Consider the following 24,028-nt stretch of genomic DNA (forward strand, 5'->3'; position numbering starts at 1 on the left):
GTTTGCTCGCCTTACATTTACTTGCAAATTCCATCCCTAGCCCCGCCGACTTCCCCTTGGGTTGTACCCACCACAAACGTATATAACCTTTGACTGCAGTAGCGCTCTCGCTACGTTTTCTCCTGCCTCAGCAGTCTGCCTGCTGTGTTGTTTCACCTGAAGACGAAGGCTTGTGTTGCTATCGAAACGTCGTGATCTATTAGCTATTTTTCTTTTCTATCTACATGACTTTACCGAAAGAACCAAAGAGTGGCAATCAAACACTCGATGGGCTGTTCACCATGAACTGGCTACCACACCCACATTGTTCACCAACACTACGTCACGTTTGTTAAGTTATCACATGGCCCTCTCATCCTACTGGGAGCTGGGATATTCTCATTGTGGCACCTCACTCGGAAAGGGTTGCAAACCCCTGCTGTAAACACTCCACTGCCCCAATGGGTCTGGAATTTGTTTTCCTCGACCCATCTGAGCTGTTGACTCCCTTGCCCCTTCTCAAGTCCTGGTTCAAGAGCTCGATTTTTACCTCCGCCTATGCCTGACTGCTTCCACAAGTAAAATATGCTCACCGTTTCTGTACAACAGTTTGAACTGCGGCTTTATTAAGATACTCCATACATCCAAATTTGATTGGATTGTACGATAGTAACTTAACTTGTTTTAATGACATACATGTATATGTTGAACTTCTTTCGCACGGTACGTAGCCAGTTGTGCTAATTGGAGGTGCTTTATGATTAAGCATTGTACTCATTGCTGATTCACATACCAATGTCTTTGGAAAAAATCAGTCCCATAGCAACAGCTAACTGCACTTTCTAAACATTTGTGTAGCCCTGCCGTGGGGTTTTCCTGTTAGTCATCACAATTCAATGGCGTGCAAACTATGTGGTTTAAACATTGACAGCTCACTTCGCCAATGCTGACCTGTCAGCATTAGATGATTTCAACATGCTTATTCATTGATCGAAAAACATTTGACCAACATTTTCCGTTTATTTTTGTAGTTCCTCTGAGTCCGTGTTGGCCAGGTAACTGGGATACATGGCATTCCACAGTGATAGGTCATGACATTCCACACACGCAGACCATGTCTTCAAAGATGCTAAAGCATGTCAGTGAGTGGCTGCTGCTGCTGCTGCTGCCACCACCTTACTCATGATCTTATCTGCTCATTGATGGAGCCCACAGCGCCCCCATCACCGGTTCTAATGTGCTCGTCTGCTGCAATGGTAGAGAGAAGAAAACATAGTATTGTTATCTTAATGTATTAATTTATCTATTTTTTTGCCACTTATTTCCATATAAAGGGGTCTCCATTATGAAGGTGAAATTCGTACCACTTGGCAATTATGCTGGTAAACTTGTGTGTATTTATGGGAATCCTTACGTGTGGATGCATGCGTTGTCAGTATCATTACTCCCTTTCTGCCCAGCTGTAAAACCAAAGCTGTAAAGAATAGCAGTGTGATTGTGAGCTCATTCAGCGTTAGTTTTCGTGCCAGGGGACCAACGTGACATCACGGGTGGGTTCACCGCCTGTACAGTTGCTCACCCAGTGTTTTCTCCAGGTGTAAATGAGGCCTCTGAATGACTGAGCTGCACTCATCACGTAGTCTGCATCATGCGCACATAAAAGCCAATGCATTGCACAGTTTAGGTTTGTAAGGACGAACATGTGGCTAGATGATGTCCTCTAAAACCTGCCTGAATATTTACTGTCAAATGGATTTGAGAAAAGCTTTCTTATAGTTTTAAGAAAATATGCATTTACATCCAATCAGTAAATAATTGATGGGGTATTACCTGCCTAATAGCTCTTCGATTATGACATAAAGAGGATGCAAAGATAATCGGCAGTATCCTTTCCTCACCTTTTATATTAAAATGTTTTGTCTGCAGCAGGCAGCGGCCGCAAACTGTAATTATTAATAAATGCTCATTTCCCCTAAAGATGCCAAGATAAAAAGAGTGACGGATAAGAAAAACGTTCATTTATAGCCAGGGGGGGGGGGCACTTAGAATAGAGCAGCCAGCACAACATAATGCATCTCTGTTGTGTACAAGCGGGAGACATGGGTCTCTTGCGAATTGTGGCTGGCCATGGGCCAACAACACGGAGCTATGTCTGTGTGAAACAAAACAAAAAGGTTGCATCACCCACTTTTATATTAATTGTTAATGAGCACGACTCATATTCCTCATCGCTCCAGTGAGAAAGGTCCGGTGGTGCAATTCCTATCTGCTCCGAAAAACAGTGGGGAGGTGCAAATTGCCACGGTGCCTCAAGTGGTGTTATGTTGAACGTGACTGCGAACGGACTGCTCCTTTTGCCTGAGCCATGGCTTCTGGACAAGGGAGAGGAGGAGAGGACCCTTTCGCTTCATCTCCCGCGTGTTTGCACGTGAACAAGATGAGGGTGAAATTGGGATAATTGCATCAGACTGTGGCTTCGAGTGGCCGAATGCAAACAGGGCACTTTCTGGTGTGACGTCACGGTCTCAAGAGAGTCTCAGAACCACAGGCCCTGGGGGGTCGTAAGAGTATTAGGACTCATACTTGTATAAAGGTGTCGAACATGATGCCTTGTATAAAGGTGTCAGTTTTTGTACCAGTTGAAAGGGTAAAAACCTATTACTATATTTTGCCACTGGTAAAGGAGGTCTCATAATGTAAATGCTTACCCCGAGCTCTCAATACTCTGATAGTGCGCTGTCTTTGAGTTGTACGCCTTTTGGCGTCATCTGGTCCAACACCAATGGAGACTAGGCTCTAAGAAAAGCTGTCTCGGGTGTGGACCAATCAACTTCAAGGACAGTGCATATCATTATCATCATCAGAGTTGTTTATTTTTGTTTGCATTTTGACTGCTTGTGTTGTGGTTATTGCAAACATGATGCCTTGTATAAAGGTGTCAGTTTTTGTAACAGTTGAAAGGGTAAAAACCTATTACTAGGACTCATACTCTTTGTTTTTTTTTGTAAAGTCACGTAGGTAAAAACAATCAATTAAAATAAAATAAATGAAAACAACTAAATTAAATCACGACGTTTTGGAGGCAACACAAGCTTCCTTCATCAGGTGTAAAAAAGGCACAGTAAAATAACTGTAGCGAGAGTTAGTTATTTTGCCGTGCCTTTTTTACACCTGATGAAGGATGCTTGTGTTGCCTCCGAAACGTATTTAGTTGTTTTAATTTATTTATTTTTTACTTACGTGACTTTACCGGAAAAAAACCAAAGAGTATGAATCCTTGCAGTCACGAAAACTTCAACTCTAGAATTAAAGTATTAGGACTGTTATCGTGATGCTAACTTCAGTGTCATAATAGTTACCAATTATATTTAATAATGGTTTTAAGAATTGGCTTTAAAATGAAACTCAAATCACAACGAGTGTGTGACGTGGTCTGGCGTGACCTCGAGACACCGTGGTTAAGGTAGCACATCCTGCAAATTTTGTTACAAGTAAATTTTCAAATTAAGTGCTTTATTGTTGCCAAATGGACCATGGCATTAATTTGTCAAGATAGCGCTTGTGCATTATGCATGCTAAACAAAAACACTGCACAGCTGCCTATTTTTTCCCGGCAAAAGTAAAAAAATGAAGGTGCCCCCCTCAATTTTATTTCTCGCGCCTCTGCTGGTAGAAGCACCTCCACTAGCGGGAGCTCTCCAGAGCCCCTTGAAAGTGTATTTGTCCTGCTCTCGGAAGAAGTGGGAGTATCTCCACTTGATCTTAATCCATCACACACAACCTACTCATCTATAAACTGCTGGGTGGACATAGGCATAGGTGGGTGAGGGGGGGTTAAAAAAACTTGCTCCATTGTTTCAGCTCTCATAACTTCAGAACTTCTACTTCTAAGCCTATTGTGTTAACCATTACACCACACAGAGCAGAGTCGCTCGTGTATGTACTAAGGATACGTTCACGCCTGTTTTAACAAGTGAAACCCTTTTCATCGCCAGCCTTTATTCCAGCATGCTGGAAGAAAAGGGCCCCCGTGTGGCGGACTACTTTGTGCTGGCCGGCCTGACGGACACGTCGCGGCCCCTGGAGGAGGAGATGAGCCAATCGGACGGGGGACCACGCACCGCCCGGCCGAAGGCGCCCATCACGGATGTGGCCGTCATCGTGAAGTCACACGGCGAGGAGGTGCCGCAGGGCTTCACGTGCATCGAGAGCACGCCGCTGGGCTTGCCCGCCGACCTCAACCACGGCAGCCTCAAGAGTCCACAGATCTACTTGTGCTACCGCAGGGGCAGGGACAAACCTCCGCTCACCGACCTTGGGTGAGTTTGCTCCATCAAGTCAACATTGGCGGGGGGGGGGATAACATGCTGCGTACGTTTGCGGTGTGCAGTTTTTCCATGCGTACATGGGAGCTTCTTCTGAAACTTCGAAAACGCATCGGAGACCAAAACACCATCACCTGAATTCATAAGACCTCGGAAAGCATCCAGTTTTGAAGCATGGTAAAACCATGGTCATATGTACAGCCTAACACCAACACGCACTGACCAACGTGGTGAAGTATGGTCATTAACTGCCACTATCCACAGTGTGGGGATGCCCTCATCCAGCAGTGGAATTACATGCGTAAGGATTGTTTTGTTTCGTATTTTGCAAGCGACAACTTCTGTATTTTTTAGTTACGAACAATTATTACTCTTGTGGGTTGGTGGGTAGTACAAATGTTGTGAAACTCCTTTCCCATGGGCATTGAGGTGCCACTCTGGCTTGCCAGGAGAAGGCAGTACAGCAAATGTGGACTCCATCTGTTACATCTGTATGGGATAGTGTTGCCCCCTCTTATGCGTAGGGTTTCTCCAGGTGCTCTGGTTTCATTTCACGTGCATGCACACTCATTAATTGGCTAAAAACATCTTAAAATTGTATTCATATTTATACCTACTAATACATGGGCAATTGTTGACACAATCTTAATTTGGAGCTTTCATGACTGCAGGAATTACTCTTTGGTTCTTTCGGTAAAGTCACGTATAAAGATAAAGTAATAAATTAATTTATTAATTGATTGACACCTCACCACCTGGCTGCCTCATATTTTCAACGTCCTCCGAAATATTCTCACTGACCAAGACTGAGTAAATACTGTGCCCTGTTACAAATTTAAATAATGAAATAATTATTCTATTTTATTGTAAGCAGTTATTTAACATTTTAGAATGTCTAACATTTTACACATTATGTCCAATGGACATTGGGTGGAACTTATATTTTGATTTCCCACAAAGTGGTAGTTATTTTTTAACCCCAGAGAGATGATGGGCTGAGTCACTTTCTGAATGAGATTTGAACTCATAATCTTCCGATTGGGAGTCAAGTGCTCCGTCACAATGCCTCTCCGCTGGATTTTGTTTACAAGTTAGTTCTGTTTAATTCTGTAGTTTGGGATTTAGGCTCTTGATATGGTCACAGAGTGGCCACAGTCTTCGGAATGTGCATCACCGCTAACATGTTATGTTGGTCATGTTAACGAACTTTTACTGGCACCCACTCAAATTATCCGTCAACATGATTTTACTATCAACCATGCTTAACAACTGGAGTAAATATGTACGTATAAATAAATCACCCATGGGAAAAATAAACAACACTACAAAATAACAAATTGTGAAATGCATTATTTTAAGGAAATGTTTAAGCGTGAAATAAAACCAGTGAGCGATATATACAAATGATGTACTTGCTGAATAATGCACATAAAAAAAAATCCACAAATTTTAGTTAATCATAATTTGAAAAGATGACGTACCATAATGTCAAGCATATTATATCCTGGATGCACATCTCTGCAGATGAAGGTCTTCAATGCTTGCCCTTTAATTTACAATTTTGAATCAGTCACCAATTTTGAATTTTTTTATTTTACGCTTGTTTATATTTGAGATTATAATCAGTTGGTAGATCACCTTTCTGTTTTAAAGAGTAATCCATTTCCCAATGTGAATGTCTAACACAATGATGCATAATGTATGTGATCAATAAAATTAACTGTTATTTCTGCATCGGTGAAAGGAGATAGGCGCGAGGTATGAAATGTCACTTCAAACCAAATCAAATGTCAATTTATGAGCATAATGCAATTGTAATAAATTTAAATTGTTTTCGTTGTAATCTGAGCTTTGGTGCATATCGAGCGCATCTCCCACATTTACATGGACATGTGCCGTTTTTAAATTAAACTCAATAAGATTCGATATTTACTTATATTCAGGATTAGTTAATGAATATTCCTTTAATGATTAAAACTATGTTTATAACGTAGAACGTTTTTAACAACGCACTTTTGGCCAGTCATAACTTTTTTTACAGCTTAGTTTCAGGTTATTTCAAACATAGGATTGGTCTTACATGGTACACAATGACCAACACTTGCTCATGAGATGAGGTCTACAATAACCATGCATGCATGCATGCTGAACTTCTTTCGTGCTTAAACCGTGCTTCGGAAGGGGGGACACCAGTGATTCACCACATTACTAAACTGTTGCCTCCATAGAAACTAGCTCGGTTCAAGCACACACAGTTAGGCCATCCAACACCTAATAAGCAGTCTTCATTATGTATACATTTCTTGCATTTAAAGGCTTTAACGAAACGTGTGGATATAATTTGTAGCTGATCCCACTTACTGTCCTCCCGCTTCTTCAGTTCGTAGGGTTTGTTATTTCAGGGAGTGGTGGACTTGTGTTACTTTACATAACGCGAGAGTTGGTAATGTCTCAGTGGTCCTATCGTTGCCATTCACTTGTGAAAGGGCACAAGACATACAAGGAGGAACAATAACATTCGCAGAGCCTCACTCCCCACCTCTTGCTGTGCTTTCCAAGCTTTACATGCAGTGCCACACCTCCCAGTGTATCATTCTATGCTGCCCTAGCTTGTTCTCGTGGGGCAGACTTTTCTTTGATGTCCCTTTGAGTAGTAAGGTCCGCCTCTGAGAACGGAAGACTCTTTTATGATGTAGTACTACTCGCACTAAAACGGGTCAATACATGGGGGGGTGACTTAAAAGCTACGTGTTATTGCATGACTCTGGCAAAGAGTATGTGGAAGGAACTAACAAAAGAATACATCTTTGGGAGGTTTCAATTGAATGAAGTGTTGATTTCAGATAATAATTTAAAACTTTTAATTTAGAGAGATGTGAGCGTTTTGTATAAGTAGTATGTTAGGTAACAAAAATGTTGAATATACAGTACTGTATCTCATTATAATAAGTACTGTATAGTGATTTTTGGAACCTTTATATTTGAATGTTCATGCACTGTAATTAAATGCACGTCATTCAGACTGATGGCATGCGTACAATTATTATTCTGTAGCTAAGGGCCAAGTAGACATGTGATTTATTTGATTTCAGCATTGAAAAAAAATCAGCTTTCAAACAAATGTGCATATTTAACTTTTATAGGCACATGTGGAATGTTTGTAGGAGTTTGAAGCAGGATACAGGATATCCTGACGTGCAGTCTTAGAGGCCTTCCAGTGTATGACATATATGGTTCAGGAAGGCATTTTTATAGGGAGGCAAAGCTTGAGGTTTTAATTATCCTGTCTGATTGGTAACCCAATTCTTCTGGCATGCGTTGACCCGATGGTTGCGGCGATTATGAAGCTGGTCACCATAAAACGTAGTTTCCAGCCGCCAGAAAAAATGTACTTCACTGGAACGCATTTTTCCGTGGGTTATGGTTCGAAAATAATTCCTTTTTCCTTTCATAAAAATAATTTAAATGTATGAAATTTCTTTCAACAGAAAAAAAACGGTAATTCAAATTTTCCTTCAAATGTCTTCCTTAAAATTGTAAAATTTTAAACATTTCCTTTTATATTTTTTTGATCTTCTTTGCAACCAGTCACAGAAAACAGAAATTAATTATTTTAATGTCAAACTCCTAACAGACTGCTGCCTTGAGGCATCGCTCGTTGTTTTGACGCTCAACCGATATATTCCGTTTGTGTACGTATCCTCTGTATGCAATTCGAACAATAAAACAAAAATATTGTTTCCAAGCGAACCTCTTTGGCTGGACTCGAGCAGAGCATCTCGCAAGCGAATGGCGTCGTCATCGTCGTCGCTGTTATTGCCTGCAGGGTCCTGTACGAGTGGAAGGACCGACTGAGGCCGGGCTGCGAGCTTGTCGAGACCACCCCATACGGACGCTGCGCCAACGTAAACAACAGCAGCGCCGTGTCCCAGCGCATTCTGCTCACGTTCCGTCGCGCCACCGACCAGAACACCCAGAACACGCTGGCCGTCACCGACATATGCGTCATTGTGGCGAACAAGGGGGAGAGTCCACCGCACACCTTCTGCAAAGTTGACCGCAACCTGAACTCCGGCATGGTAAATATATATACTGTGCACGCCCGCCTTTTAATCAATCATTTTTTGCAGCATTCACTTTTACCGACACCGTTCAACGTTGCGTTGTCCGACCGGCAGAGAATTGAGGAATAGGCGGTTCTGATAAGGTCAAATTTTGGAACCATTTACAATGAGGTCACTGGACACAAATGATGCGCAAACTGTTTGATAATTGGGAAGATGTTTGACTGTAATTTTGAAGCAAGCACTTGTACACATGATTTCCCACCCCTCCAATTATCACAGTTGGCTACGTGTGGTGCGAAAGAAGTTCAACGTCCATACATCCATTAAAAATACATTACTGTATGGGAAAATGTTTTTGATTTGTGAGCATCTGTGGAAGGTGACGGTTATGCAATGCATACATGCTGCACTGGGTATTGGCAGTTAATTGGTCAGGGCGGATATGTGAGTGACGGTCGGGCAAAATATGCAATGTTCTACTGTAATGACCACCACCGTCACAAGTAGCTATTATCGCGTGGTAGTTTCGCCCAGTGATTCCATCGAAGTCCACCCATCTCAACGTATAATATTTATCTTCACCCTTGTGTTTTTACAATGTATGTGTCGTACAATAACGTAACCTGAGATCATTAATGAACATGAAATGTAAACAAAACAGCACTGCATTATCTCTGCGGTGCAATTTTGAGTTTCGTTACCATCCCCTTTATAATTGGATGCGAGCCCAAAATGTAGCCCTAGAATCATGCCGATTCAAACTGCACACTTGAAACGTGGAGTTGATTGCACTGCGTCCATGTTACACGACCACCATGATCTTCTGATATAAAGCATCACAGAGGAGTGAATGTAACACTGACTTACATCAATGTTGTATGCAGAATGCTACAAAGAGACGATTACCTTGAGAATATAGGTGGTCTTGGACTATGGGAAGTCATTAAGTCTAACATGTGTCTCAGCAAGATTCACATCTGGTGATTAGAAAATGTAAATGCATCTTCCCTTGACGATAGAGACCGTGAAAGTGAACACAGAAACCTTTGAAACGAATCCAAAATCTATTCGCGTAAATAATGGGCCTGATATTGCACTCTGTATTGCGCTGGAATAATAAAAAAAAAGACGTAATTAATTTCAATGAAGGAAAAGCTAATCTGGTGACTTTCAAAACACTTGATGCTGCATGTGTTGCAAATTTACAAAATTATCTTGCTTCGATTCTATCGGTGGAAATAAGCGTTGGGGTCGTGTTGGGTTTGCCCTGTCGGTTTCAAAACATGGAACGCGTTTCATGTTGCGCCCATGTTTGGGAATTCCGAGGCAGCAGCCACAGCTGTTTTGCGGTCAACTCCTGAGATCAAAAGCAGCTTGGGTGCTTCCCATTTAGCAGGGTCAAGCATTTCCTTCCTCGGCAGCTTGATGCCAAAGCCTTTGACCTACTGATCTGCAAAATCCTTGTATATATTTATTTCCACTGTGGTTAAATCTAATCATTAGTTAATCCTATGTGGATTTATTAAAGCATTTAACATTTCAGTGGCAGTATAAATTTGTATTATTATTTCAGGAATTAACGTATCTACTATATGGTATGTGCGTGACCTGATTTGGGAAGTATTATGATTCTTTGTCACGCGAACATGTGTTGGCCTCACGTTGTAAAAAAGCATATATTGATTTTCTCTTTGTTTCTTCTCTGTAGATAGCAAGGGAAGTAATCTGTGCCCATTAAGGCTCATGTTAAACCCTATGCAGTTTCATAAATTAGCATTATTCGGGTTTACAATCATATTTTGTTGTTTGTTCAGCCTCATTTGTAATTTTCCATTTGGGCTAAAGCAGTTGTTCTCAGTGTGGTCCACGACGGTCCTTCAGGTGATCCATGCAAACGCAGGTTGATTCGGACAATAATGCCAATGTTTATACCCTTGGTTTTGGACATTAATTCATATTATACTCATGATGTTTAATCAATACATTTAATTACGTAAATTACCCTGATTAAACTACCTGAACCCTAAGATCTAAATGCTCCCCCCCCCCTCAAAAAAAAACTTTATAGCTGCATAAAACATATTTTTATGTTCCAGATAATATGAATAATTTTGTGTTACTAGTATTTAGAGAGACGTGAATGCATTTTGTCACCAGGGGTGGGGGGAACTGGGTGGTCTGGGCAATGTTTGCATCGGCTGAGTGGTACATGGGCCAAAAAAGTTTGAGAAACACTGCTCTAAAGGTAATAATTCTTTTGGGGAACCTGTGAAGATTAAAATCCTTTTTGTGAGGAATACCTGGCCAGGAAGTCATCGTATGAGTGTAATATAAATTAGATCAACTGTCGCTATAACCAACCTGCACTGCCCAGCGTGGTGAAATAGGGAAACATAATCATACCATCCGCACACAGTATAGGAAGACCTTCATGCAGCAGTGGATTTCTAAAAGGGCTGTCTCTACATGTACATATCAACTGCAACACTTCAGCATTCAGTAATAGAATATGGTGCTTCCTGTTTAGAGTGGGACATTCGTCATATTTTTTTGTATGTAGTTATGTGTTAATATTTTGTAAAACAAATACAAAAAGTACATGACCACCAATAAATATGATAGCCATCGCATACTGTATAATTTCTTACTCTTGTTTTTTGAAGTGTGTGAAATCTATACTTAGACAATGCATATTTGTATTCTTGAATCGAAATTTAATGCATATTCGGTCAAAAATCAAAGTGTCTCCCTACCCAAATCACCGTGAGATGGTGCTCATCGCCATTGTTGACTCCGAGCCAGTGGTCAAAATCCACATTAGTATGGCAGGGGCCAGTTTTTCCATGGACTCTGAACTTCGCACCAAGTGCAAGCCTTTTTAAAATCCTTTATATTAAGTTCACTTGCTTGCTTGCTTGCGCACTTACGACCGTGCAAATCTTTCGGTCGTTTTTTAACCCACTTCCCGTTATCCAATCGGGCTGACATTTTGCACACAGACTCGTTGTGCGTGACAATTTATTTTCATGAAATTTTTTTTTCCATAACTTTACACTTTTTAGGAATTTTTTTTTAAATATTTAATTACCAATTGCTTAATGGTGGCAGGCAATCATCTGACCCATAGGTGGCAGCCATCTCAAGCCAGAGGACGAGAGGACTCTAGCCGCCACGCATATAAAGTATTTATAGTGAAAAACTTTGTTTTTACGGGTTCATTTTTTATTGATCTTACTTTTGCATAGATGTAAACTGTAAAAATGCACTTTTCTACGAAACATTTAACCGCAGCTTTTGGAAGGGTTCCTTCTTTCGTTTTTCGCTATTTTTCTGTAAAAGGAAACTCAAGTCTGGCTGAGATGCAGTTCACACAAGGCCACCTCGATAAACTGAACTAAAAACAAAACTGTTTTTTTATTTCACCAGGTAAGGCCCCCACTGAGCTTTATAGCCCTTTTTCAGAAGTGACCTGGCCACAAATGATAGGTCAACAAAGTGGCTTGTCATAAAAAAACGAATTCATGAACTATTACAAGCAAACTACAAGCCAGGGCCAGAGTACCACGGAGCACTGCATGCTTTCTCTCATCATCCGTTATTGTGGCATGTGTTGAAAGGCTCGCGTTTTGTTTTCCCTTCCCCAGAGTACTGCTTGTTTTTTTATCCATCCAAGCACAAACTGCTTCCTCCGCTTAATCGTAATCGATCTGGAATAATAACTCGTTTCCTGCTCATTTCACAGACAACTGTGGTGTCATTTTTGGTGCACGTGGTAAATGGATTTTAAACATTTGCTCTGCATTCGTGCTTAAATGTTTTTTGCTCAGGAAATGTGAATGGTTTGCATCTGGAGTGATTTATTTTGGGCTTAACTGAGCCTAATATGTGTTGGGCAAGTGCTTTGCATTTTTAAGGTTTTGTGTTGTTGGTGCAGCTTGGTATCTTGAATTGATTTATTTATCTTCTCTTGCAGTGGGGCTCAGATGTTTACCTCTGTTATAAGAAGTCTCTGGTGAAGTCAAATGCCATTGCTTACAAAGCTGGTAAGTTCAAGGCATCCTTTTTTTTTATTGGAAAGCTGATCTTTGTAAACATAACTACAATGTGTTTTGATATGGCTGCAGGTTTATGGAAGATGTCTTCACCAAAAGCGTGTTTTCCTCATGCAGATCATGAAGAATCGATTGATATTTCTAAAGTTCAACCCCCAATAATAACTTGACTAAAACTGATGGCCGTTCAAAGTTGTGCAAGTTCATCAGTAATTTGATACTTTAAATCTTGGACCCTAAACAAATATAAATCTGCAAGTTAAACATGGATCGATTTAACATTTCAAAAAAGTATGATTCTTGACGAAACTAAGGTCGTTGATTTAAGCTTAAAAGTCAGTGAAGTAGCGGATCACATCTCAATCTCAGTCATCTGCAATTAATCTCGTAAATGCAATTGACGTATTGTGAGTAACACTACATCTTTCCATTCATAGAAGATAGATTCTTACAACTTGTAGAAACGGAAGCTATTGGCTCATTCATCCTTGGTGTATACTCTATTTACTGTTACCATTTAAAGCATTTATTTTTATTTTAGCAGATAAAGCCCACTGAGCTACCTAGCTCTTTTTCAGAAGCGACCTGGCCACAAATGATAGCCCAACAAAGTGGCTTATCACGTGGAAATGTATCGCAGCCAAATACTCTAAAACGTATATGTTTATAAATGTAGAGGAAGAAACCGGAGGACCCGGAGAAAAATCCACGCAACTACAGAGAAAACATGTAAACACCAAATATGCATGCGCCAGGGTCAGGATCGAATCCAAAACCTCTGGTAGTTAACATCTCGCTACCGAGACACCACAAAATCGATTTACATTACAAAATGTATCCAAAGCTATTTTGTACCAGGCACCAATCGAGAGTGTGTTAGAAGGAACGTGTGTTGTCCTGCACTGCTTTGATTGACACTCTGCACTGACGCAAGTGAGATATCTGTCAATAAAATGTTTCATTGACACATTAAGCTTTGGCAGGCTGATGCATCTTCAGTGGCAATTTTGGGAGTTGGGTATGGCTCATGCAGAGCTCGTGGTTCATGATGCAATAGTTAATTTACTTGTAATAATTGGATGTTTGTACAGTGGAACCTCTGGTCACGACCATAATTCGTTCCATAACTTTGGTCGCAACCCGATTTGGTCGTGACTCGAACCTAATTTCCCCATTGGATTGTATGTAAATACGATTAATCCGTTCCAGACTCCTACAAACTGTATATAAATATTGTTTTTTAAAGATTTTTAAGCACAAAATTGTTAATTATGCCATAGAATTCACTGTGTAATAGTAAACTGAATGTAAAAACATTTAATAACACTGAGAAAAGCTTGAACAACAGAGAAAACTAACATTGCCGCGTCAAGGTTTAGAATCGTTCAACAAGATGATTGTTTCGTCTGCTACATCAGTCGGTCGATTCTGAGAGAGAATATTCGTATGAGCAATTCATGTTTCTATTGAAAGTAAGTTAACAGTAATATTTGGGTACAGTATTGTTTTTGGAAGCATTCACCGTAATATCGTATGAACGGTTACTTCACCGCATCATCGTATGAATGATGTGAGAAGAGATTAACGGGTTCTTATGTTAGCGATTTACGTACTCGGCGCTTTCGCTCTCTAAATTATGGCTTGAATGAGGGGGGAGGGGTATGACTACACTCACAAAATTAATATCTTACTAGGAATTGTATACAACAAAAGTGATGTACATAACTGTTACGCGTTGTGTTGTTTGTTGTAACAACAGGAAATTTGGCGCTTACAAAAAAAAATGGCGCGGAAGGGGAAATCGGCCGCGGCCGTATTTGATCGCCACCCGAGTTTGTGTTCGTCACCAGATTCAAAAATTTGTGAATTTTTTGGTCGGAACCTGATTTGGTTGTGGTCCGAAGCGTTCGTGACCAGAGGTTCTACTGTATTACCTTATTTACATGCTCAATATACATAGGCGATATATGGTATGGGAAATGAAATATCATTGGTGTAACTTGTTTAAAGTGGAACAATTTGAACATTGTCGATGCAGTGTAATCTACTGCTGTGCAATTAAGTACCAAAAGCACTCGAACCAAGCGCAGCAAAGGATATATTTGATACAATTAACCATAACAATGAGCCTATTTTGACCGGCCGTTCCCAAAACTGTGAGCTGGTCTAAACTGACCCCGCATGTAGCGTGTCCAGACCACATGTCTGTAAATATCACTTGACGTGGGAGCTGCGTTTGGCTGTTGTTTACCAGCCTCAGTGTGCACTGTTTGGCAAGCGAAGCTGAGCAGGCTCAGTGATGGTCTTCAATAACAAGCGTGTGACTGCGCCTTCATGGCCCTCAGGGAAATTGCCTATGGCAAGGTGAGGTGGCAATATTTTTTTGGGTGGGGGGGGTGGGGAACCTGCATCAGTTGCGAAAACTTGCCAAAAGTCAAATGTAACAATCCACCTACTTTTGATTTAAAGCTTTCGTGACTGCTGATGATGATGATTGCTTGTGTTGCAGTCGAAACGTCGTGAGAATTGTTATTGTTTTATATTTATATTATTTTATTACTTGCCTTCTACGTGACTTTACCGAAAGAACCAAGAATATGAATCCACCTACTTATTCTGCTACTTCAGTAGTTTGTTCACTTTGTGTCGCCTTGGAATTGGTGCACGTTGTTATTATATCTCACTTTAAAAAAAAAATGGGGCTTACTATCATGTTTCTTTTATTTCATGGTCGTAGTGTCCTTCTCAGAGCTTGTTTGTCCTTGCGTTTTTATATATATATGTACACAAGATGTAAAACAAACGGTGAGATCGCCTAGTGGGTAGTGCAAGCTCACACGATATCTGTCTCCATGTGCAGTTATTTTGATCGCTTTTGTCGAGTGTTATATTTTATGAGGATCACTAAAGCACGTCACGGACTTTAAAGTGAATTTTATAGATTTAATTCACTTAGCAAATTTCAGAGTTAATAAGCACCATCCGAAGTTCATTTGAACACGTGCAAACTTTGACTTAACATACATATTGAGGGTTGGTCACTACTAGGTCATGCCCATGAACAAGGCACAGCCACCTTCTAGCAGGTGGAGGTGATCGAGCTTGGGAGGGGGGGGGGAGCTTGTGGTGGTGCTGACTTCCCCTTTGTGTCGACGTTTAGTAACAGAAGGGACGCTTGAAGCCAGTGGGTCTGCATCTGACCGGAGGACTCTATCCCCAGGGAACCTTGCTCAATGCCATAGTAGACAGGGAGACGAAGTGGGAGCGAGTGTATGAGCACCAGTGGCCAACGTTGGGAACAAGGCCACGCCGAGTCGTTACAGACCCAGATGTACATATTGGGCGCAGGGATTCTAAACCCAATTGAGAGGGAAGTGAACAATGCACTCTAGCTGGGTCATTCCTGGGATAGGCAATGTATGCTCCATCTCCATGACCGCTCATAAATGTGTTGGGTATGGATATAGCCGATGAACCGGCTGTCCCTACGTGAACCAGCCACAGCAGGAATGGTTCACAGTTGGTTCTCTGTGAGCCTGGTTACAGACGAGTGCTACCCCCATTTCAGTTAGGCCAACCTCTGAGTTGATCATGATATCACGGGGTTACTGACGGATGAGACACTTCCACCATGAAGGGTTGCCTGCTTCGTGTTGAGTTAAAAATGTACAGCAAAAAAAAGTGATTTTAACTGCTATACAAAAAGTACAGGAGTTTCTACTAAAAGAACAGGTTCTACAAAAACGTGCGGTTAGGGATAAGGAGAAACTGAGCAGGACTGAGAAGGGGATGACTTCACCATAACATAAACTAGACAAAGAATAAGTTAAAATAGTTCTAAAACAAGATTGTTTCTATCTTACCCCACCACCTCAGCTTCGCTATTAAGGCCACAGGGACAGGGAGATGGAAGAGTTGGGCCTACGGAGCGCCAAGACGATTGGGGCGGGGTGGGGGGGGTTATAACTGAAGGGACCGAGGATTGTGTGCCCAGGGCCATTACCTAGGCCAGCAGAGTCTGGTTCTGGGTGGCCATAGAAACAATGGCACGTGGGTTGGTGCCTTTGAAATGGTTTATGAAACAGCAAAATCTCATGGGAATACAGGCCCAGCTGGTTCATTCCTAATGTGGTTGTGGAAATGCCTCTGCCCTCTAAAAAACTGCATCATGAAAATATGCATGAAGCAAATCCCACTTGTTTTTCTTGAGGTTATTAAATAAACACGAGTCTTTAATTTAGAAGCAGGTGAGAGCCCACTCAAATCGTATTTTGTTCAAAAGTATTCTAGGATGTGAACAGTCTGTAACAGGACATTTGCACAAAAGCATTACATGTGCTGACATTTACGTTACAAATGCAATTCAACGAGGGAGTTTCCATTTATATTGCTCTGTGTCACGTAGCATCTCAAAGCGCAGATCCTCCCTATTGACATTCACCCCTATGCAGGACAAGGTGACTGAGCACCTTGGTCGCCAATGGACAATATTCCAATGATTCCTATGTGAGTGATATGTGAGATTTGTTTTGCTAATTTGAACAAAGATTGATGTTTTTTTTTGTTTGGATGGGGGAAACCAGGAGGAACAGAAGGAAACCCATGCAGAACGGGGGGGGAGAACAAACAAAGCTATAGAAATTATTTTATAGAACATTAATAGATCATGCATTGTATGAGTTAAAGCACATGGTTCTGAGCTTACTGCCCGACTAACAGTATGTTTATTGATATTGAAAGAAACGTCTGATATGAAATGGGGTTATCGAGACAGTGTAAGCCGAAAATAAATGTAATAACAATGCAAAAGTGCTTTTCAAACTGAATTTTGAATCATTTCACCTGAAACTGCAAGGATTTCTCAGGGAAGATGAATCTATTTAACTGTCTTTTCTTCCCGTGGGTGTAGTGGCTCATGCAAATCCTGTGTCTTGTTGTTTCAGCCAAACGTATTAATATTTTAGTGATGTTTGTAACACAACATGCATTATACCATCAATCTTGTGTTTTGCAGCTGAGGTTATGTTTAGGAATCCTGGAATGGAAGTAGAGAAACGCATCTATTTCTAAGACAAAAAACGTATTACCATGAACATTGTCAGTAAATTTCAAATATGTTTTAAGTAAACCTAAGATATGGAAGTAGGTGGCAGGGTTGCATCGTTGTTCACATTTGTGCTTCATAGCAAGAATGACCTGGGTTTGATTCCTCTCGGATACATGTTTACGTGGACTGTGTATGCTCTCATATTCTGCATGGATTTATTCCAGGTTTTCCAGGTTTTTTCATAGCGAAATTTTTAAAAAATGCAATGTAATTGGTATTGTTTAAATATTCCAATGCTCAAACGTTACCTTGATGATTACATTTGGATTACACATAGTAACATTGCCCCCTGCTGTAAAAAATTTGGCAGAACTGTGCTTTAAAAGAGTCTTGAGATTTGATAACCAAGCAACATGATAATGAAAATACGTGTGTTTATAATTTTGTGAGGTATGTGTCATGTCAAAACACTGTAAAAAAAAGTCCAAATCACCAAATATTTTCATAAGTACAGCGTTGATGAAAATCTGTTTCGAGTCGGAGCATGGCTGAGCCTGGCAAACTTTCTACCCTGGCTGTTATTGTTGAATTATCACTGGGGGATTATTACGCACGTTTACAAGAATGAATGCTTGTGGAGCCAGAAATGTTGGTCATATGTAGCCAGACATACTCAAAACATTTCAGTCCAATGGCAATTACTTTAATTTTCGTTGGTCAAAGAGCACATGTGGTACGATAGTGGAACATTTGCCACACATCAATGGCCTTGTATTGAGTGGCCCCGTAAAGGTTTTGGTGTGCCTAATGCACATGCCGTGTGTGCTCTTAACTCAAGTGTTTCTTGAACCTGTCCTCGTATACGTCAGAAAAATAAAAGTATATCTGAACTGGGCCACCCTTTTGGAAAAAGTTGAAACACAGTGCTCATTAGAAAATTTAATTATACAGTCTCTGCTCAAATACTCTTGGCTGACACGAAATCTGGTGACAATTTTGAGCACAGTTGTTTTCTTGTTTACCACTGACCCAGTTTGAACGTGTCAGCAGTTTCATTGCTGCTACAAACCAGAACATTTATTTGCGAAAATAACAAGTGCATCATATCCTTTTATGTGGTTGTTCGAGACCTTTGCAATCTCATCTTTGATGGTAAGATATTATTGACCATGCCCCAAACTAAATAGGATTTTTTTACTACCAGCTACTTTGAACACACATTTTTGGTGTCTTAATATGACTGATCCTTTTAAAGTGGTTGTTCGAGACCTTTGCAATCTCATCTTTGATAGCAAGATATTATTTACCATGCCCCAAACTAAATTGGATTATTTTTTACTACCAGCTACTTTGAACACACATTTTTGGTGTCTTAATATGACTGATTACTCATAGGCTCTTGAAAAAAATATATTGAAAGTGGGCACCTTATCACTCCAGTGTTTAGACTTTGGCCTGTTGAGTCAAGGATATTGAATTGCACAAGTGATTTTCCATGGATATTTCGATGTATACAGCTTCTCATTCTTTGGGTCTACTGTTTTTTGTTATATATACCGGCGTACCTTTTCGTAAACATCAAACATTTACGACGTTTTAATATTGTGGTGACATATGACTATTTATAACTCGCCTATAGCCCGTCCAAGGATGGGTGTATTGCAGTAAATCTGAAACATTTAAGCGAAAAGCAGACCGCGACGTCATATTCATTGCATCCATTCGTGTGCAATTTGTAAGGCGGCGGTGACACAGGCTTATTTCATCATCAAATTTAAGAATAGGTTTTTACCCTTTTTCTGGCAACTAAACTGAAGCCTTTTTACGAGGAATCATGTCTGCATTAACCACAATACTTGTGGTCAGAATGCAAGCAAAAAACATACTCTGATGATATATGCATTGTCCTTGAAACGCAACAGTACTGTACTTATATCTTCTTGGTTCTTTCGGTAAAGTCACGTAGAAGGGAAGTTTTATGTTTTATTTTTATTATTTTATTACTTCCCTTCTACGTCACTTTACCGAAAGAACCAAGAAGATGAATCTCTGCAGTCACGAAAGCTTTAAATCGAAATTGTACTTATATTGTTTCATGTTATTTTATTTTGACTAATTTACACACCATTACTTATTATATTAGAATATTTATTTATATTGATGTCCAATAGGGCAGGTCAGAAATTTAAACAAACAAACAATAGAAAAACACAATAGGAGTGCAAAGTATAGGAAAGGTAAGCAAATCTCTGAAAAAAAAATACAAATAAAAATAAACTTTTTTTTTATCTTACCAGGCAAAGCCCACTGAGATATGAGCTTCTTTTTCAGAAGTTCCCATGCCCCGCAAATGATAGCTCGTTTCCATTTCCAGTGGATTTTAACGAGAAATGAAAGGAAACTATCTAAATGAGGAAAATATAGTATGAAGATGTATGAGGCCGGTATGGCGTCACGTGTGTTGTCGAGATGGGTGTATTTAAATTACTTTCAAACAAGGCCAGTGCAGTTTGCAGCAGGACTTCCCAGAAATCCATCTTGTGTAAAGTCAAGACGTGCCGTCTGGTTGACTGCAAAAGTTACCTGCTCAGCTGCGGAGGTCTAATGAGATGAGGCACATTCAGGGTGACTTGGGTTTAAACAAAGCATAGATTAATCCAACCTTGATGGCCAATTATTATAAACGTTATTATAAACATAGTTGCAAGACAAGTTGAAGCTGATGGATGCCTATGGCATCCAGGCATTCATACCAATGCCTTTTTAACTGTTATTTGAGTTATAAATTAATGCCTTTCAAATTTTGTGGTGTGAAATTATCATGCGAAATAATAATATGAACGCATACATTATTAAAGAACATTTTATTACTTACTCCTTTACTGCCTCGTTTGTAGTTGTCTATTAAATTTCATCATGCAAACATTATCAATGCTCAGTATCCACATTAGATTGAGTTTAGTGGTGGTTCTGGCCAGGTCTTGGATTGTCCTGCCCGACTGGTTTTCCATATCACTCAGTCAGCACCTTAATATCATTCATATACAGTCCGTCCTATAACGTGGTCGTTGCGTTCCTGAAGAAGACTGCGTTATGGGAAAATCGCGTTATAGTAAATAATATTGGGTAACGCATAGTCTGCGATAACACACGAGATGCGTATGCAGAGTGGACAAAAACTGAGGCGCGTCGGTAGCATCTAGAAGCATCCAGCAGCATCCAGCCCGCTTCTGTGATGTTACGCTGAGGCAGCCGTACAACTGCTTGTTCCTACTCGCGCAAAGTAGTTCTGTTCACACAATCACATTATATCCAGTTCGCATCCGCGTTATAAAATGCGTTCCCTAATACATTAACTGCGTTATATCCAATTCGCGTCATGAAAACACGCGTTGTATGAAAATGTACCAACTTCAGGTTGTGCAGTGTGGCGACGAAAACCCCGACAGCATGGACATATTGATTCCTCACTTGGGTTTTTTGTTCCAGGGCTCATCAGCAGGTACCCCGTCGGAGACTACGAGTCGTTCCAGCTGCCAGAGTCTGTTCCGCTCTTCTGCCTCCCCCTGGGTGCCACCATTGAATGCTGGCAGGCCAACACCAAGTACCCCATGCCCATCTTCTCCACGTTTGTGCTCACTGGCTCCTCTGCTGAGAAGGTGAGCATCGTGTGTGGAATCGCAATTCTTCTCTTTTGTCCTCTACATCAGCGGTCCACAACCTTTTTGGCACCAGGGATCGGTTTCGTTGAAGACAATTTTTTCACGGACCGGGGGGTGGGGGGGGGGTTCATTATTGGGTCTTTCCCCCTTTTCAAAGAAGCTCTCCAGCGACGTTTGTTTTTTTAACTCATTGTGGCTACTAGGGGTTAGAGATTTTGTGGGCTGACCAACACCGTGACTGAGACAAGTGCGCAGTGCGGGAAAGAGGCGCGGATGGAAGTGGTAAATAATAAAATAACGGGCGGGTTCCACGCGCGGACCCACCGCTCTCACCTCCTGCTGCTGTGTGGCCCGGTTCCTAACAGGCCACGGACCGCACCCTGCTCAACATGGTCTTCCAACGGTTTCTGGAGTACTGTAATGCCATCCCCTCACCTCCAGTTAGTACTGTTGGCTACATACGGTGTGAAAGAAGTTCAACATTCATTCAACAACAAGCTTTCTTGTTGAACCTCTCCTCGCTAACTGTGCACTACCCTGTGTAAGTGGAATGACCCAGACGATGATGTCACGTTCATTCAGTCATGTTTCTTTATTAGATCTCTTCAGCCACAGCAGGAACACGCAATTTGTATTATTGTATTATTATTAGAGTTTAAATAGTCTTCTTTGCATTTCAGTTGGCCCAAATATCTGTTTCATCCTCACAGCTGTACAAGGCAAATTATGTGAAAAATCTAATTTAATACAATGGGAGTTTTGAGCAGTCATCGATGAGTAGGCTGAGGCCAATGCCTGCTGTGCAGGAGGTCAGGGGTTCGATCCCGACCCTGACACCTGTATATTTGGAGTTTGCATGTTCTCCCTCCCCGTTGTTGCTTGGATTTTTTTTTCCAGGTCCTCTGTTTTTTTTTTACCCTCCACATTTAGATACATGTGTTTAGAGTATTTGGCTGCTATACATTTCCACGTGATAAGCCACTTCGTTGAGATATCATTTGTGGCCAGGTCGCTACTGAAAAAGAGCTTTATAACTCAGTGAGCCTCTCCTGGTAAAATACAAAATTGTTTTAGTTTATCAACTCACCGCCCCTGAGAGCCTGCTTTACCCCCCTCTGGCCTCTCAATGTGCTGTTAAGACAGGGCTATTGCTCAAAATGTAACCTCTTATATTAATATTTGAAAGGCAGTGTTATGGATTCATGTGTTGAGTTTTTGTGTTATTTGCGCTTGTGCTCAACTGCCAACGCACTCTATCGCCACATATTTTGCTTTAATCATGGGTGGTTTCCCAGACGTGAACCCCGGATCTCAGAGTGGTGCTGGCTGAGTACACTGATGTGGTATTTGGCCTCTGAGCCAATTGGCCACTTCTTGAATTAATTTTTGTTTTTTCCACGTTGCGAGCCAGTAAGTTCAGGCGAATTGTATTTTTACAGAAAATTGTGAGAGTTATCGTTAATTGAAGAACAATTTTTCCAATGTGAATATAAAAAACGTAAGTCTTCTTCTCCCAGCGACCAGAGAGTTTGGCATCACTGCCTAGTACTTTAGGAATGGGTTAGATCACGTAAATGTATACATGTGTCGTTAAACCCGTCACCACCCGACACAGCCAACTAGTAAGGTTTGTCATGTAAGCGGAACATGCCAATTCGTTACTAGTACAGTGCACCGGTGTGTTGGAGATTGTAAATGTTGTCTCTTTACTCTCCAACACATTTGTGTGCTGTACTAGTGTAATGCGGGCGTAAGCGACCTTCCGGAGGTGACGTCACGGGGGGTGGAGTCATGTGACGTGGGGGTAAGGTTCGGGGCTTTAAGCGGGTAAACCGGAAGGGGAAGGTAGTCGGGGTGTGAGCGGAAAAGAGTGAGGCCACGCGGGCAAGTGTGGAGAGGGGGGGCGCCGACGGCGATCGGGAGCCAACCCCGAAGATAAGAGGAAGCTGCGGAGTGGTGTGCAGCTGGGGAGGAGACAGCCAGGAGGGCTGCGTGTTAGAGGCAGCGGTGTGGCTGCCAGGAGGAGCTGCGGAGAGAGAGAGAGAGGGGGCTGCTTGTTAGAGGCAGCGGTGTGGCTGCCAGGAGGAGCTGCGGAGAGAGAGAGAGAGAGCAAGAAGCTGTGAGAGCTGCGGAGGGAGAAGAGCAGCAGAGAGTACAGCCAAGGGGGGCTGTGGGAGAGAAACAGCAGCGGAGCTGCTGTTGTGGATCGGGCCGACATTGGAGTCAGCACCGTGGAGAAGCTACAGAGTAAAGACAGCCGTGTGGGTGTACAGCACGAACCGAATAATAAAGGACACTGAGCCAGACATCGTGGTCCAGTCGTTTATTACACTGGTGTCGGAAGTGCAACGGCATGTCGAAACAAGTGAGGAAGAAAGTTAATCCGGCGCCTGCATCGGCTTCTTCGTCCGACGACGACGAACTCCCTCCAACCACGGATCCTGTTGGGGTGGTGGAGGAGAGCCAGGCTGAGGCGACCACGGGAACGGGAGTGGAGGATGTTGGCGCGGTGGCGGGTCCGTCGACATCATCAGACGCGGATCAACGATGGCAAGCGATGGCGGTACAACTGGAGGCACTTAAGGACGTCCTGGCGCATCTATGCCATCTCGTCGCGCCAGGGACGATGGATGATGCAAGTGGTGCTCCGCGGGCCGCCACGTTGCCTGTCCTGCCGCCGCCATTGCCCACGCGGCAAGAGGCCGCCATTTTGCGCGCTCCGTGGCGCCAAACCGCCATCTTGGCCACGCCGCGGGCCGACGCCATTTTGAATTTGCCATCACAACCACCACCATTGGAAGACGGCGGGAAGAGGAGTCGGAGTCGCCACCTTACAACGGTTAAAGAATTTTCCGTCGGTGGGGACTGGAGCGCGTTCGCCTGCCGCTTCTTGGCG

General features: G+C 41.9%; 1 protein-coding gene across 2 annotated transcripts in view; it reads left to right on the plus strand.

The window, feature by feature from the left end:
- LOC144738979 (C-myc promoter-binding protein-like) overlaps nucleotides 1-24,028 on the plus strand; it is a 134,256-nt gene that overhangs the window by 21,773 nt on the left and 88,455 nt on the right. For both annotated transcript variants that reach the window (XM_078621984.1, XM_078621991.1), the window contains exons 2-5: nucleotides 3,975-4,298; nucleotides 8,131-8,383; nucleotides 12,345-12,414; nucleotides 20,960-21,129. In XM_078621984.1, coding sequence (XP_078478110.1) covers nucleotides 3,988-4,298; nucleotides 8,131-8,383; nucleotides 12,345-12,414; nucleotides 20,960-21,129 — 804 coding nt within the window. In that variant the 5' untranslated portion in view covers nucleotides 3,975-3,987. The remainder of the gene's footprint in view (nucleotides 1-3,974; nucleotides 4,299-8,130; nucleotides 8,384-12,344; nucleotides 12,415-20,959; nucleotides 21,130-24,028) is intronic.

The sequence above is a fragment of the Lampetra planeri genome, chromosome 3, assembly GCF_965212315.1.
Source record: "Lampetra planeri chromosome 3, kcLamPlan1.2.h2, whole genome shotgun sequence".
NCBI lineage: Eukaryota > Metazoa > Chordata > Hyperoartia > Petromyzontiformes > Petromyzontidae > Lampetra > Lampetra planeri.